The sequence below is a fragment of the Eucalyptus grandis genome, chromosome 2 (genome assembly GCF_016545825.1).
Source record: "Eucalyptus grandis isolate ANBG69807.140 chromosome 2, ASM1654582v1, whole genome shotgun sequence".
NCBI classification, from domain to species: Eukaryota; Viridiplantae; Streptophyta; class Magnoliopsida; order Myrtales; family Myrtaceae; genus Eucalyptus; species Eucalyptus grandis.
Window position 1 is genome coordinate 13,248,498 of NC_052613.1, and position 17,154 is coordinate 13,265,651.

Here is a 17,154-nt window from a genome sequence, read left to right on the forward strand (position 1 = left end):
TAACATCTAGAGACTCTCTGAGTAACTCTCTGAGACCTAACAAAATAAAGTACAATAATTTTTCATACCATTTCAAAGATAGTGCTCTTTCGCTTAAGACAACATAAATTATTTTGATCTTCCTCGAATTGCTAAGTCATAGCTAGATTCAAACTGTTTGTGAATGACAAAACAACATATCTAGTTCCACACAAAGCAATGACCACAGAGATCACATGACTCCATATGAAGTTTAGATTTGACATCAACTAGGCAATGACAATGAAATTAAGAAATTTCTTCTTGATTCCTTGGAGTTTAGTCAATGTATCACCGATGTCCATTCGTTCCCTTGGAGACTTGGAAGAGCAAGCGACTCCTATTTTGATAATTGAAGCCAAACAGTCCTGAATGTTGCTCCAGCTTTTGTTCTTGCCCTTCGGAGTGACTCTTTGTGTCTTATTCAATTCCTCAATTTCTTGAAGCAGAACGGGATCAATTGCCTTCTCCACTCGGTCCGTCAAAGTTGCCTTTGCAAAGTGATGAAGGTCCAACCCATTTTCAAACATGTCATTGGTTGGCCTCTTGCCTATGAACATCTCCAAAATGAGGACCCCAAAGCTATACACATCTCCTTGTGTGGATACCACACTTCCCATGCCATACTTTACAACAATAAACAAAGCATAGTGATGCAAGGTGAATAATTGATGTTGAAATATCATGTCGATGATGTTTTGGGTGCCTTCTTTTCACGTGTTCTTATAAAGAGATAAACTTAAAAAACCTAACTTGTGTGTCATTACCTGGAGCTATGTAGCCGAAAGATCCTTTGACTTTGACAGAGCTTGATTGATTGGCCAGTAACTTATGCATTGCTTCTGGGAGGAACCTAGCAAGCCCGAAATCGCCCAAATGTCTAGTCTTTTCATCGTCAAGAAGGATATTGCTTGGCTTTAGATCACAATGAACTATTGGCATTTCATAGTGATGATGGAGATAATCTAGTGCACAAGCAACATCAATGGAAATGTTCACTCTCTCAAGTAGACTCAACTTGCTTCTCTCTGTATATTGTGATGCAATTGGGTGCAACCACTCATCCAAGCTTCCATTTGGCATGAATTCATAGACCAGTGCCTTGAAATCATTTCCTTTAAAATCAAACCCAGAACACACGGTGAGCACCTTCACAAGATTACGGTGTCGGATTCTTCTCAAGACCTCGCACTTTGCTACAAAGCTATTGGAAGCTCCATGACATGTAAGGTCGAGAATCTTGACGGCCACAATCAACTGAGTTTGATCAAGAAGTCCTCTATACACGGACCCAATATTGCCCACGCCAAGCAAATTGGTGGAAGAGAATCCACCTGTCGCTTTTAGTAGACTGTGATAAGAAACATGCAAAAACCCATCTTCAGAAGAGCTTGAAGTAGACACTTTCTTATTGTGTCTAAACCAGAAGAAGTATAACAGAAACAATATGCAGGCTACTCCTACAAGAGCAGAGACTACGGATATCAAAACTTTAGCAGTTCCACTTATTCTCCTTTGTTTTGACTCTTCATAGTCGCATTTCGGTAGTTGAAAATCTAGCAAACCCCCACAAAGCTTCTTGTTTCCAACAATTGAAGTTGAAATGGCGCTTCTGAAAATTCCTCCTGTAGGCAATGCACCCTCAAAATCGTTGTAGGATAGGCTCAAATTCATTAGATTTAGTGATGCTAGATATTCCGGGATTTGGCCCGACAATCGGTTTTTCGAAACGTTCAAAACTTGAAGGCCTCTCATGGAACTCATAGTTGATGGTAGGGGCCCTTCAAAAAAGTTATCCTGTACATATAGGCGCTCCATGGATGTACAACTACCGATACTGCGTGGGATTTGTTGAGATAATTTGTTCCCATTAAGACTTAATTCATTGAGATTTCGCAAATTTCCAACTTCTCCGGGAAGGGAGCCAGTAAGACTATTTTGTGACAAGTTGAGATAAATCGACAAAGATGAGAGGCCCACAATTTTTGGGGGAATATTACCGTTGAGGTCATTGGTTGAAAGGTCCAAGAGAAGTAGATTATGGCAATTTCCTAGAGATGATGGTATCGAGCCTTGGAAATTATTGCTGTCCAAGTACAATTTGGTTAACATCCTTAAATTCCCGATGAATTCTAGTATCTGCCCTGAGAAATTATTTGAACCGAGATCCAAATACTTCAGTTTGATCAGATTTCCGATCTCAGGAGGAATTTTTCCCGAGATGTTGTTGCCTACTATCTGTAGGAGCTCCATATTGATGAGATTTCCGATTCTAGAAGGTAAGGTTCCAGAAATGTAATTGTAACCTAACCCAAATCTTGAAAGAGAGATAGAGAGGTTACCGATACAGCCTGGGATTGGTCCTCTAAAAGCATTGCTCTCTACATTAAAATACTCCAAGTTTGTAGAATTGGTTAAAGAGCACAAGAAGTCAAGATTAGCATATTGCCCACTTCCAAAGTTGTTACTGCTGATGCTAAACCAATAGAGTCCTCTCATCTTTGAGAAAGAAGGAACTTTTCCAATAAAGTTGTTCGACTTGAGTTGGATTTGACCGAGATTAGATATGTTGGATATTGACTCAGGAATGGGTCCGATGAGGTGATTGTCAAACAAACCAATTCTTTGGAGATTCGGAAGAGTGAAGCCTAAGTCAATGAGTAAGCCCCCCTCTAATTGGTTTTCACCCGCAGAAAGAATTGTCAGAGTGGATATATTAAAGATTGAGATAGGAATCATATTGACAAACTTATTCATGTTGAGAACGAGCACTTTCAGATTTCTAAGCCAACCAAGAGTCTCTGGAATCGTACCGTCAAGATCATTTGAAGATGTTGCGAAGACGTGAAGAGAGGAGAGGTTTCCGAATGACGGGGGCATGTTTCCTGTCAACTTGTTGTGTTGAAGAATGAGTGAATGGAGCTTGGACAAGCAGCTAAGTTCTGCATGCAAATTTCCTTCGAGCATGTTGAAGCTTAACTCAAGATTGAGCAAATTAGAGCAATGGGAGAGATTTGAAGGGATTTGTTCGCTTAACGAGTTGTTATTGAGGAGCAACATCCGCAACCGAAACAAGCGGCCAAATTGTGGGGGAATTCCAGAGTAGAAGCTGTTGTTCTGCAAAAAGACTCCTCTCAAGAAACTCAAATTACCAATATGGGGTGGCACGATCCCGAACAGGTTATTGGAGGCAAGGTCCAATACGGTGACTCTATGATGTCTACGACTGCATGTGATATCGAACCAATTGCAGATGTGGCTAGTATCATTCCACGAGCTCAAAACCCTGCCGATCGCCTATCTGCGCCTTTAATTCCAAGAGAGCCAATCGATCAGTCTTGTCCCCTCCAACTTCTACCAAAGCCAGGACACTCCCTAATAGAAAAATGATGGTAGCTAAGCATGAGAATGACCCGGATAAAACCCGATCCCTATTGCGAAGGTCCATAAGGATTTTTAGCAAAGCGAGTTTCTTTTGGTTTTTATGTGCTGTTATATCGAAACAATTTGCGAAATATATAATAGGGGGCAACATGATCTTCCATGCGAAGACGCGTTGATGTCATCAATACAAGAATAGTGGTGACATATCTTTCATGGGCCTCTCAAGTTGAGAAAATTACAAGGTCATGATGATCAAGTCAGTCAATGAAACTATTGATGATCAAGTCAATCAATGAAATCAAAAACATGATGAGGTGGGGGTAAAGACATAATAAGTGACATAACTTTCACATGGCACTCACTTAATTGTCATAAATTTTTTTTCGAATAATTAAGTCATGGTTGGTAACATTTATGTTCCTCAATTGTTCCGTTCTTTTATTTCTCAAAATAGGAAAAAGAACTAAAATTTATTTGGTAATACCAATTAATTTTTCTATTTCCTAAAATAGATCAATGCTAGGGAATAGATTTGGAATAGAAACAAGATGTAGAAAAAAACTTACCTTTTCGTTTCCGAGAACAAAAAGAGAAATAAGGTCATTTTGAAAAAAAAAAAACTCAACGTAATCCAATGCTTGTCTTCACAAAATCATTTGGTCCAATTTCCCATTTTTCGAAATAAAAATAATAATAAAATAATAAAATTCAGAAATTTGGGAAAAGAATTTATAAACTAGAATTTGAGTGTTTTTACTAGATTTTAGTGTTAATTCCAGTTTAGATTTAGTTTATTATAAAAATGTGAATATCTTTTGATGAAAATTGGTTTCAAAAATTGAATAAGCTTTTGGGCTTTACTCTATGTATTTTTGAATGCCATTTTCTTTTAGAGACATGCTAAGTTGCAATCATTTGGCAACTTCCAGCGATGTTTGCTCTTCTTCTTGGTCTATGCACCTGTTTATTGTAATGCCCAAAGATATATTATTAACCTCTTCATATCATGAGTTATAAACTAGCGTGACTCTCTGTTGTCGTATGTAGTCATCCCCATTTCTAGTCATCCATCTTTAACTAACTATTGCATGGATTTTCTTAGGCCATCTTAGAATATCTTGATCAATTAAAGCATTACAAAAATCCATTTTTATTCAAATATGGAATGTTAAGTCTCCATTGGCATTTTTATAATTAAACAAAAAAATGGGAATAGAAATTTTTAGGGTCATACCAAATGCATTTATGTTCTTTCTTTTTGTTCTAGGTATATATTTTATTTGCAATTACGAAACACATTCTTCGACTCAAAAACTCATCTAGGGAATAGAAATTAAAAAAAAAAAAATCTCTAAACAAAAATTGTTTCCCGAACAAAGATGTTACTAAACACACCATTAAATGCCATGACTTCTAAAACATGTTTACATGAGTACCATAATTTTCAATCGATCACTTAAGTGCAATTTTTCTTTTTAAATTGTTCACTCAAGTGCCAAAAATCCAACATCACATAACACTTGTGTGAATATTTTTAAAAAGTTATGGCATTCAAATGAACGTCATACATAAGTTATGACACTCAAGTAATCGAAAAGAAAATTTACGGTACTCATATGAGGGCCGTGCAAAAGTTATGGCACTTGTTATGTCCTTTCTCCCATGGGCCCGAGGTTTGTTCATTATCAATTGTGTCTTTCCAATCCCTGAATTATCGGGTTGTTTAGCAGGGGGATGACTCTAGTCTTTTCTATGCGTAATAATAACCTTCCAATCCTCCAAAGCTGAGGACTTTAACTTTACATGTAAGTATGTCTACTTTACAATTCATAATCAACTTTACTTCCATTTGTCAATTAGGAAAAATTGTCCAAAAAGTCATAAATTTATTGCACTCTTGCTAATTTAGTCCGAAACATTCCAATTTTGCCAATTGAGTTCTAAATATTTTCACATTTTGCCAGTTTAGTATTAAAACTTTTCACCTTTTTCCAATTGAGTTTATTCAATTAATTTTGCCGGGAATTTACTGACGTGGATGTTGGTTGCGCCACGTGGCTTGGCCGGCACTAATGTGGACATTTTGAAATTATTTTTTGAATCTTTACGGTTTTTTTTTTCCCCTTTGCTTTGTTTTTTTCCCGGGGGTCTTTGGAGAGGGCCAACGAGGGTGGCTAATAGACCCTCTCCAATCACAAGCATGGGCCGGCCCACCCTTGCTGGCTCTAGGCAAGGGTCGCGATGCCCTCGTTAGATCTGGCCAGGCAAGGTCTTGGCAATCCTCACCAATCCCGAGTAAGGTCGCGGCCATTGCCAGGCCAAGTCGAGCAAGGGCGTTGTGGCCCTCACCAATTCTATGTGAAGGCGTGCACGCCCTTGCTTTAGCTGGCAAGGGCATTGTGGCCCTCGCCTAAAGCTGGCGAGCGGCGCAACGCCTTGCCTAGAGCCAGCCGAGGGTCGCTAGCCCTCACCTATGGCCGGAGAGGGTATGCAGGCCAACCTTGTTGACCCTCTCCAAAACCCAAAAAGAAAAGGAAAAAAAACCATTAAAATTCAAAAAACTATTTAAAAACGTCCACATCATTGTTGGTCATGCCACATGGTATGATCGGCGTCCACGTTAGTGAATTTTGGTCAAAATTGGCCGGATGGACTCAACCGACAAAATGTGAAAATGTTTTGGACTTAATTGGCAAAATTGAAAGGTTTAGTATTAACTTGACAAAATTGTAATAGATTTTTTCTTGTCAATTATAGTATATATTTTCTATAAATATATGTTTTGGAATATTGTTTGTTATTATACAGTTGAAAATGGTGCTCATACATAAAGAGAGCAAAATCTCTTCTATGGTGAAGAATCTATTTCAAAATATTACCTTTTTCTGTCCATGTTGTACCGACCTTTCACTTCTTATACCAATATGCAAATTGCTTTTGGCATTTTGAATACTTTATAGATGGATTATTAATTAATAACAACAAAATAATGATCTTTAACATTTTGATATAGTTCCAATTAATATTCAAATTATTGGAATTATAAGAAAAGGTATGTATTAAATCTCCAAGGAATACCACTAGTTAGAAAAGTAAAAAGTTGCAGCTGGCAGATGATATATAATTGAAGAAGTGGACAGTTCAAGTCAAGTCAACGATCCTTATTCTCCTCCTTTAGTCAGTTTACATGACAAAAGTCAGTTCAAATGGGGGCCTTGACATGCAAGGTGAACTATTAATGATCAAATCTGTCGATGAAAGCTGATAACACTATGGGGATCTACTTTTTCTTTCCTTGTCAATTGTGTCTTTCCAATTTCTAAATTTACGAGCCGTTTAGTATGGGGCGACAATTCTAGTCTTTTCTGCGTACATAAAATCTTTACTTTCCTCAAAAGCAGAACACAATTAACCATATATGTAAGTAAGTCTATTTCATAATTTGTAATCAGCTTTACTTTCATTTGTTTATTATAGTATATATCTTTTCTATAAGTTATACATTTTGGAATTTTATTAAAATTGAAAATGGTGGTTATACATAAAAGAGAGTAAAATCTCTATTATGGTAAAATAGAATTTATTTCAAAATATTACCTTTGCGATTAATTTGGTGCCGGCATTTAACTTGTTATATTGATAAGCAAATTGAAATTTGCTTCTTGAGTATTTACAGATGAATTATTGTTTGAAAGTAACAAAGCCCACGCTATTATATCACGACCTTTAACATTTTAGTCTATTCATATTGTTATTTAATAAATTATTGGAATTAAATAACTAGGTATATTTATTTAATCCCAAAGGTATATAGCTAGTCAAAAAAGTAAAGAAGTTATAATTGGCATATGATGTTTAATTGAAAAAGTGCAATGGTTCAAGTCAAGTCAAGTAAACGATCTTTCTTCTGCTTTTTCTTCTTTTGACAGGGTGTAATCGAGACAGTTCACATGATAAAAGTTGTGGGAACATCAATTTGTTACATTTGTCCAACCTTTCGTTTGCTCTTACATCCCTGAAATCAAGGAATTATAAACAAAAACCAAATTATGGAAAGTCATAACACCAATGTAGCTAATTATTAGACACACCACAATGTCCTTAATTGATCTGATAGATTAAGTGCCGTGTCGTGTTGTGCCTTCGGTATTGAAAATCCAAGGGAGGGTGTTCAGCGTTATACTTTCCAAAAGCAAAAGTAGAGAAAAAGACCATAAAAGAAAGGGGTAATTCGAACATGTTCACATGTAAGAAAGCAACTTAGGCACATCGCCTCAAAGTGCACGGTAAGCCATCTTTGGTTCCCACGCCGACCACATTTCCTACATGTATAGGCCCATTGAATAGTAATTGGATTCACTTACATGAATTAACTCTAAATTTTCTTTTAATTAGCCGTGACGTCCACACAAAAGACAATGAAGAAATAGTATAGGAATCACCTAAGATCAATTAGGACTAGACAACCAAGAAATAAACATTAACCATATTGGGAATAAGATTGTAATCAAGAAATAATTAAGATTTTTGTTGCACGACTTGATCTTTATCCAAGGGGAATCAAACAACAATGGCATGAGAAGGCAATATGATTGAGTGACTTGGGACAAAGAGGGACATGTGAAATTAGTTTGCGTCCTTTGTACAAATTATGCATTCTTTAAGCAAAGTCTCCATCAACAAATTAAATTTTACATTGGATTAGGTTCTTGAGAATTGTTATATGGAGTTGTAGACATCACCCTAGACCGTGGAATTTATAAGAAGAGAAATTCTGATTAAGTGCAAAATGCCAAAATTTTATTGGTGTGTATGCAGTAACTGAATGGTATTCCAAAAAAGTCGAGGATAGAAAGAATACATAGGTGATGAGAATATAATGGTGAAAATTGCAAGAGTTATTGCATAAGGTGTGTTAGTTCCAATTAGTTAGATTTGAAGCAGAAGAAATATTAATTAGATAAAGCTATACATATTTGATTAGACAAAACTTAAAGTTTAGAGGATTTGATAGGAAAAAAAATGCTCAAACTTAGGGATAAAAAGTACAGTTTTATTATATTAATGTAGCATATAGGAAATACGAGACAAGTGGACTTGGCCTTCAAATAAGGACACGTCATGAAACAAGTTGAATTACGGGGACAAACCGAGATCACGCTACCTTGCCATTAACATGCATGAGCATGAACTTGAAGAAGAGAGACAGAGAGATTGGCATTATTTCCAAGACCATGTATTAGGAAGCTGATTTCAGTGAACTACATTAGTCTCTCTTCTTTCGCATGCTATATAAGAGTTAATGGTGGTCTGGGTTTGAGTCCGAATAGAATATTAATTTATCACGTCTAGTGTTTGGTGACATTCTCCGGACTGGATTGACCTAGAGACATTTGGACAAAATGCTAGATAAGAAATCTGGTTTAGGGGTGGAAGAAACCCATATCAAATATAAAATTTTAGAAATTAACTTAATAATTCCCATGCACCAAGAAAATCCCATATTAAACAAGACTCACCATCCTTGGCGTTTGTCACTGGCGGTACACCACCAACACTCTAATAGCCGTCCACCATGACAGTTCCTTGCTCCGGCTTCTTTGAGCATCCTTGCTGATGCCATGGTTCACGGCTCACTTGGAAGGCTCGAGCTCACCACCTCATCCATGGCTCCCTCTCTTTCTCAATCAGTTTTTCAGCTTTTCCACCACCACTTAACATATGATTACCCAATCTCGGCCTCCATTGTTCCATGATCTTTCTTTTGGTTGACTTTGAACTAGGCGACTTGATGAACGCCAGAGAGAGATCTTCCTCATTCAATTTAGAATTTTGTTCAATAGAAGACATGTCTGTGGAAAGTCGTCACGCTCCCAAGGTCGATCTTTGAAAGTCGTTAAGCTCCTCTGGTTGACGACAGTGGTCAACTACATGAGGATTCCGTTGGAGATGGATATTTAAAGATTTTCAAACAAGAAATTTTTTAAAGATTCTAAATTCTATCTTAGGTTGCACCAAACATTTAATGACATATTTCTACTATCCAGAGGATATATGGAGGATTTCAGATCCCCTTTTATCCTATTCTGTCATATCCCAATCCCAATCTGGTTGATTGAACATAGCCTTATAGGTTACCATATTCAATATACTTCCCCTTAAAGTGCAAAAGAAGAAAAATGATTAATATTGCTTGAGAAAGTTGTTGTATAGAGTTAATACAATATATCATGCCAATCACATATTAAGAGATAATGTGATTCATATTGGATCCAACTCAAAAGCTGAAGTTTTTGCACGGTTTTTGCATATTATAAATGACTCTATCCGTCAGGTCATCCAAAAGATATTCAATATTTTTACTATTGATTCTTGAACCGTCAATGTTTCCTACATATATGAGCAGCTCGTAGTTAAAACAAAAGCCAACCTTCCTCCCTCCCTCCGCTCTTTTGCACAGCCTCATACATAGATGGAGTCGCACAAGCATTTCAGCCATCCACGCAACGTGATCCTTTGTCAAACCTAACAAGGGTTTCGCCATCCAATTCAATGCTCCGGACCCCGCCGCCTCCTTTGTGTATTTCGTAAATCGAAGATTAAGATCCTTGTACCAGTTGATTGTGGTCCTTTGGGTTTCCTGTTTCAGCTTCCTTTTCTTTCTCTTTTTATGATTCCGAAATAATTTTGAAATTTATTAAAAATCTATTTAAGAATACCCTTGAGCACGTATTGCCAATTTGATCTCCACTTTTTTTTTTCTAGCATGACGGGAAAAGAAAATATTCATTTACAAAGCCATAGTTAAAAATGCACAATTGCCTTACCCAAGTAACTACAGAGAAAAATTGAATAGGAAATGATCATGTCCACTTTTTTGCTTATGCCAAGAATATGCCCCGTATAGGAGTCACAAACCCAGTATCAATTTCAAATGGAGCTAGCGCCACTTCTGAAAGAATTAGGAAGAGATACATTATCAAGAACGAATGACTGGCTGAAAGAGCGTGGCAAAGATCATCAATGCAGAAATGCAAGTCAATGCACGCACAGCTGCCCATGCGAAAAGAACCATGTGTTTATTAGCAACATTGCCGATTCATAGGAAAGGCCGTCATTACACCAGACAGGGAAATTTATCCAGGAAACCTAGGACGATAGCAGCACCATCCACACAGGTGAGACAGAGACCAACAATCCTCTACTGAAGATAAGAGACAGGAGATAGCTAGGAAGAAGGTCATGCAAATCAAATTGCCATGCTCACCAAAGCTTCCAAAAGATCTCCTCGTTTAATTGAGAAAGGAACTCCTCCATCAGTACAATGGGTGGAAGGTAAGACGGAATTTACCGAGTTAATTGCATAGAATAGCTTCTTCAGGCCAAAAGGACATTTCAGAGTTTTTAAGACTAAAACCACGTCTTATGCGATGAAAGTAACGGGATTGCATATCAAAACACCACAAACAGCCAAGATTCCTACCAAAAGCTTAGCAGAGTCAATATAGTACAAACTATAGACAGGAAGTTCAAATACTAAATGTGTATAAGAAAACATAGCGTTTACCGGCTAAACTCCTTTCCAAAAAATTAAACACTAGCTCACATTGGGAAATACAACTTCACACGCATTTTCCATCTCCAGATGTGCTCTGTCAACTGTTCTATCAAAAAAGTGTACAATGTCCTAATAGATGACACAAAACCATGTTGTAGATGAGAGCACCGATCCAAAACTTGGTGAGTTCCGCCAATGAACATGGAGTATCAACTCTGATCCATTTAAAAAGTAATAAGTACACCAAATCTCAATGAGCAATAGAGATTCCAACTCCATGTTGAGCTCAGTTGAAGTAAGAATTTCCAGACTAATCTCAATGAGCAACAAAGATTCATGAAGCCAAGGCTGACCAATGACGATGACACAAAAAAGGTACAGTTATTGCAAGCACCATGTTGAACTAATGTAGCAACTCAAGGGCTGGCAACATTTCTGTACTGGCGACAAACTATTTGATTACTAATGTGACTGAGATTCTCCATACTAAAGAAAGATTCCTATAGCGGCCAGTTCAATATTTCAAAAGAAAACCTTTTACAGTTGTGCCCAACAGCTTTCCTTGTTACGTAAGCTTTGGCCTTTGTTTTCTTTTGATGACAAGGAAGTGCATCTTATGCGAGTAAAACCCAACTCTTGATATGTACCTGTGACAAGCCAAAGAGATAGAAGTTCATACTTTAAACTAGTAGATGGAGTAATCGACACAAAAAATCTGTGATAAAGGGCACGTTTTATGCAGCACTGATATTCCCAAATGACAGCCAAACCTCATTCTACTGCAACAAGCAGATGATCCCTTGAGGATTAGACTTAAATCCACGATTTGTCAAGTATTTTGCAACTGTTTGTCCCAACTTTTTTTGCCAGTTATGTCCTGCTCGGCTTCAAATAGAGGCCATATAACTGCTGTTCTCGGCTGTAAGATTGACACTGGCGGCACGTATTTGTGGCTGTTCCAAGTTAGAGCAGAAAAAAGAAAAAAACACACAAGAGTTCAAATCTTACGCAAAAAATTGATAAAAGCCATTTCTCCTGCTATTCTTTGACCCCACATAAGATCATTTTAAACCTTATTTCTCTTCACATATACGAGAGGACAAAAAGCGTAACCCGGGGGATGACTGTTCTGTCACACTAAGTTTAATTTAAGTTGATGAACAATTTTTTATTATGAAAAATGGACGATCCCAATTACCTTAGAGATTATAATAGCAAAACGAAAGCAATGGCAAACTCACTTGATTTTCCCAAATTCTTTCATACTTGCTGCACATCCCCACGAGTCATTCCCTACGAGACGAAACAGAGACAAGTGTGGCCGCACACCAAAAAAATAAAAATCGAACCTTTAGCTCATGCATTCACATAAAGTGCGAGAGATATAGAGAGAGAGAGAGGGGGGGGGGGCTTACTCCAATGTCGAGAATTATGACATCGGAGGTAACACCCCTGAGGCCGCCTTGGCTCCATCCAAGACCGATTTCTCCTTCCCATCCTCACCGTTGACTCCGCTGACGCTCCGCATCTGCCGAGAGGAGCTCGAAACGCACTGCAAGCGGAACCTCGTGAGAACCAGGGAGACAGATGAGGCCGGAGTGAGGCTCGAGGTGCGGATGCGGTTGGCGTAGATGTAGCGGAGCCTGTGGGCGATTAGCTGAGACGTGTGTTTGGCACCAATGATCGCATCACCGTCAGCATAACCCCCAGTGGGTTGAGTGAAGCTTGATATGAATTTGTTGCTAGAAAAGTGTTGACCGCTATAAGAATTTCTTCCTTATATTGAGTTATTGGACCTTGAACCTTGCGAATTCGCCGAAGATCATTTTGATACGAGGGAGGTAGAGAGAGATTGAGAGAGGGAGGGAGGTAGAAATAGAGAGACAGACCTTCTATTTATTCAGATCCGAAGATCAGGCTCTCTATTTCTACCTCCCTCCCTCTCTCAATCTCTCTCTACCTCCCTCGCTCCCTCGTATCAAACTGATCTTCAGCGAATTCGCAAAGTTCAAGGTTGACTCAATATGAGGAAGAAATTCTCATAGTAGTCAGCACCCTCCTAGCAACAAATTCGTACCAGGCTTTGCTCAACCTTTCAGGGTTATGCCGAAGGTGATGCGATTATTGGTGCCAAACACTCACTGGCAGCGGCGATGCAGTGATCGGATGACGTAGCGGTAAAGGCGGAAGACAAAGGGATTGAGGGAGGACGGAGATGAGGATAGAGAGAGAGTCTTGGATATGGTTGACTCCATCGAAGCTTGCCTTCTCTCTCTAAACTCTCCCTGTAAGCCTCTCAGTTTGAGTGGGGAGGGGAGCGAGGAGATGAACATGGCCACGTAATATGCTTACTTCATCACCACATAATCATATCAAGGATAGTAAATATACCAAATGAAATTTCAGCATAGATGCATCTCATGTTCCAAAAAAATGAGAACCTTAGGTTTCTAGAGTTAATTAATCTGAAGCATACAAACTAAATACAATGCTAGAGCAGTTATTGCCCACACTCACTAAACTAGACCTGACTGATCAACTTACAAAATTTTGGGGACCCACGCTAACTCATAATGGGAAATACAACTTCCCCTACATTTTCCATACTAGATTTGTTGTGTCAACTGTTCTATTGAAACAGTACAATTTTTTAATAGATGACACAAAACCATTTTGTAGATAGGAGCCCCAATCCAAAACTTGGTGAGTTCCGCCAATGAACATGGAGTATCGACTCTGATCCATTTAAAAAGCAATACGACTAGTCTCTAAAACTACAACAAGAGATTTTTCATTCAAATCAAACCAGCAACCTGCATCCAAGCGTTCAGCAAGAATAAGTAATGAAGGTTTTAGAGTCTAAAACTAGCAATCAAATTAAATTATTTAGTCAAATCAGGGACCACAATTCAGTCTCCAATGCCACGAATATGGTTTTTCCACAAGAAAGGCTAGCAAAAGCAACATATTTTATCTTTCATAATTTGCCCATTTCCCCCTAGCTAGGTTCTCAGGGTTTGAAATTGATAAATCAATATAATGCATAAGTTTAGTCAGAACTATGAAGTTTTATTTGGTTGTCCTCTCCTGTCATGCATTGTGACTGCCAAATTTCCACGCTAAATAAGTACACCAAATCTCAATGAGCAACAAAAGATTCCAACTCCTTGTTGAGCTCGGTTGAAGTAAGAATTTCCGGACTAATTACAATGAGCGACAAAGATTCATGAAGCCAAGGCTGACCAATGACGATGACACAAAAAAGGTATAGTTATTGCAACCACCATGTTGGACTGATGTAGCAACTCAAGGGCTGGCAACATTTCTTTATTGGCGACAACTCTAACTATTTGATTATAATCGTGACTAAGATTCTCCATACTAAAGAAAGATTACTAAAGTGGCCATTTCAATTTTTAAAAGAAAACCTTTTTATAGTCATGCCCAACAGCTTTCCTTGTTACGTAACCTTTGGTCATTTTTTCCTTCTAACAAGGAAGTGCATCTTAAGCGAGTAAAACCCAACTGTTGATATGTACCTGTGACAAGCCAAAGAGATATAGAAGTTCACACTTTAAACTAGTAGATGGAGTAATCGACACAAAAAATCTATGATAAAGGGCACGTTTTACGCAGCAGTGATATTCCCAAATGACAGCCGAACCTCATTCTACCGCAACAAGCAGATGACTGGCAGCAGGTACTTGTGGTTGTTCCATGTTAGAGCAGAAAAAAGAAAAAAACACACAGTTCAAATCTTACCAAAAAAAAATGAGGAAAGCCATTTCTCCTGCCATTCTTTGACCCCACATAAGAGATCATTTAAAACACACAGTTCAAATCTTACCAGAAAAAAGAAAAAAACACGCCGTGGACTCCGCAGCCGCGGCGTCCGCTGAATGCGCTGAGAAGAGCAGCAGAGCTCGGAATGCACCGCTATTCACTACTTCCGGCCATTGCTGCCATGGACGTCGCCTCCAAACGCCATCCATTACTACAACACCGCCATCGACTGCCACCGATCGTTCGAAGATCTTGGAACACACAGCGTCACAGATAATAATTCAACACATGAACAACACGATGAAAATATAAAAGGAGAAAAAGATTGAGAAAGGCTCACCTCCGGTCATCATTGTCGAAGCGTTACACAAACTCCGAGCCACTTCTCACGGACGGACCAGCACTGTCGACGACCGAGAAACACCTCAATGAAACGGAGTTCTAATCACGATTAATGATCAAGCGAAACCCCGAGACAGCCATGGAAACTTGTCGCCGACGAAGACACGGGCCGGGTGGCGAAGTTTCAATGGAGACCGGGATCAATGAGACTTCTCGGCCAGGGGAGAAACGGATCGATTTTTCACTCTCTCGAAGCCTCTTTCACTCTCTGCGTACGGTATCCGTTTCTCTCTCTAAAAACGGCGCCTCCGAAGAAGAAAACCGCTGCGGTTAACTTGAGACGCTCCAGACGGTTTTCGCGGATGAAGAAAACCGCTGCGTTAAAATCCCTGTACTTCCCTCTTCAAAACTACCTTTGTTAGATAAAATTGCATATATCATCCATTAACTTTAAATTGATTTCATATGGTCCCTAAATTCTAATTTATTGTACAATGAGGTCCCTAGATTTCCAATATATGTTCAATTTAGTCTATAAATTATATTAAAATATTTAATGTTGTGTCCAAATTTAAATTGTCATATTATCGTCACTCGAGAAATTAACCTGAAAAAAGAGAGTAAAAACTACTTTTTGTTGTTAGACCAATCTAGCTATTATAGAACTTATCAAGAGTTCGTTTCGGTGCGTAGATTTGAGGAATCAATTATGAATTTTAACCTATTAAATTATATTTCTGTCTATATTATATATTGAAAACCAAAGTCATTAGAGCATCTTGAGCTTCCTCCAGTCAAAATTAGATTCCATTCATCGGTTCGTCATGCCCGGTCATTGATATCTACCTACATTTATAATACTCGTTTTCCACCTATGTCCAATATACATGCGGAAGAGCTTCAAACTAGATGTCAGCGCGCCTCAGGATCCCGGTCATCTCGGAAACAAGGGGGTGCACACGGCTTCGGAATGGCGAGAAACAGTGGCGAAAAGATGGCCGAAGGCGTGGGGAGGGCGACGGGGGAAGTCCTCTGTAGTGATAACGCGGAGTTTAAATCGGCGAGGAAAAGTGACTCCAACTCCTTCAGTAACCGTAATCGAAAAAATCGCCGTTTCCCTCTCAACCTCTTGGTCTGAACGTCAAGTCAGTTATAGGTGAGTTTCAAAGCCTTGACTGAGATTAATGGGTGGGCCTGGTGAGTTCAATTCTGATGGGCTTGAAGGGAATGGGCTGCACAGAGTGGACTCAGTTTGATGAATTTGTCTTGGGTTGTGCAATGATAAGCCTAGGGCTTCGGAATTATTTTTGAACTTAGGCACAGTGTACAACATGGTCCGTAAGCTTTAATTTATTTAATATGAGCTGAACTTTAATTCAATATGCGATGTGATCTTTGGATTTTAATCTATTCAACGTGGTTTAATGGACTTTTGATGTATGTTTAATTCAATTCGTAGATATGTAAAAATATTTAATGTTTCTTGTATATCACCCAACGTGGTAGCCAAATATAAAAGAGTTAATCACAGTCAAGCAATGTCATGAAGAAAATCCTGACTAGACGTGTTTGTATACTTACTATTGCATTGAAAAGTCATGGTTAAAATCTAATATTTCATGATGTCAGTGAGACCTAACATGTAGAGAGTAAATACCAATCGCCTATTTTCACCTTTTTTTTTTTTACTTGTAAAAGAAATTACTACTTCATATTTAAATTTACTAAAGTCAACATAAAATATCTAATATTTGAATTTCAATGTCAAGGTGATCAGTAACTTACTAGTTTGCATCAAAATTTTATGTATAGACAACAAATTTACATCTATGCTACAATACATTAAAATGGTGTTTACTAAGAGTAAATCCAAGGAGAGTAGTTTCCAAATTTGCAGGTTATTTGATAACTTGATTAAGTCTTGAAAACTTAAATATTTAGCACTTAGTAAAATTAAACACATTTTGTTATTATAATAAAAATAAGCTTAAAAGGTTTAATTAAGTCAGAAAATCACCAAATTGCTAGGCAAGGGAAGGCCACTTATTCATTCAATAGAAAAAGATACT

General features: G+C 38.2%; 1 protein-coding gene across 1 annotated transcript; it reads right to left on the reverse strand.

The window, feature by feature from the left end:
* Positions 1-248: 248 nt before the first annotated feature.
* On the reverse strand, positions 249-2,898 carry LOC104455044 (putative receptor-like protein kinase At3g47110). Its single transcript, XM_039306795.1, has 2 exons — positions 786-2,898; positions 249-646 (listed from the first exon to the last, which is right to left on the reverse strand). The coding sequence occupies exons 1-2, from the start codon at positions 2,896-2,898 to the stop codon at positions 249-251; spliced, it is 2,511 nt and encodes an 836-aa protein (XP_039162729.1).
* Positions 2,899-17,154: the final 14,256 nt, after the last annotated feature.

What these genes read in the sequence shown, in the direction of transcription:
- LOC104455044 (XM_039306795.1), bottom strand. Translation starts at nt 2,898, where the DNA reads ATGCCCCCGTCATTCGGAAACCTCTCCTCTCTTCACGTCTTCGCAACA. An exon ending in TTTCGGCTACATAGCTCCAG is followed by an intron (nt 647 to 785) that starts GTAATGACACAC and finishes TTATTGTTGTAA; the next exon opens with AGTATGGCATGGGAAGTGTG.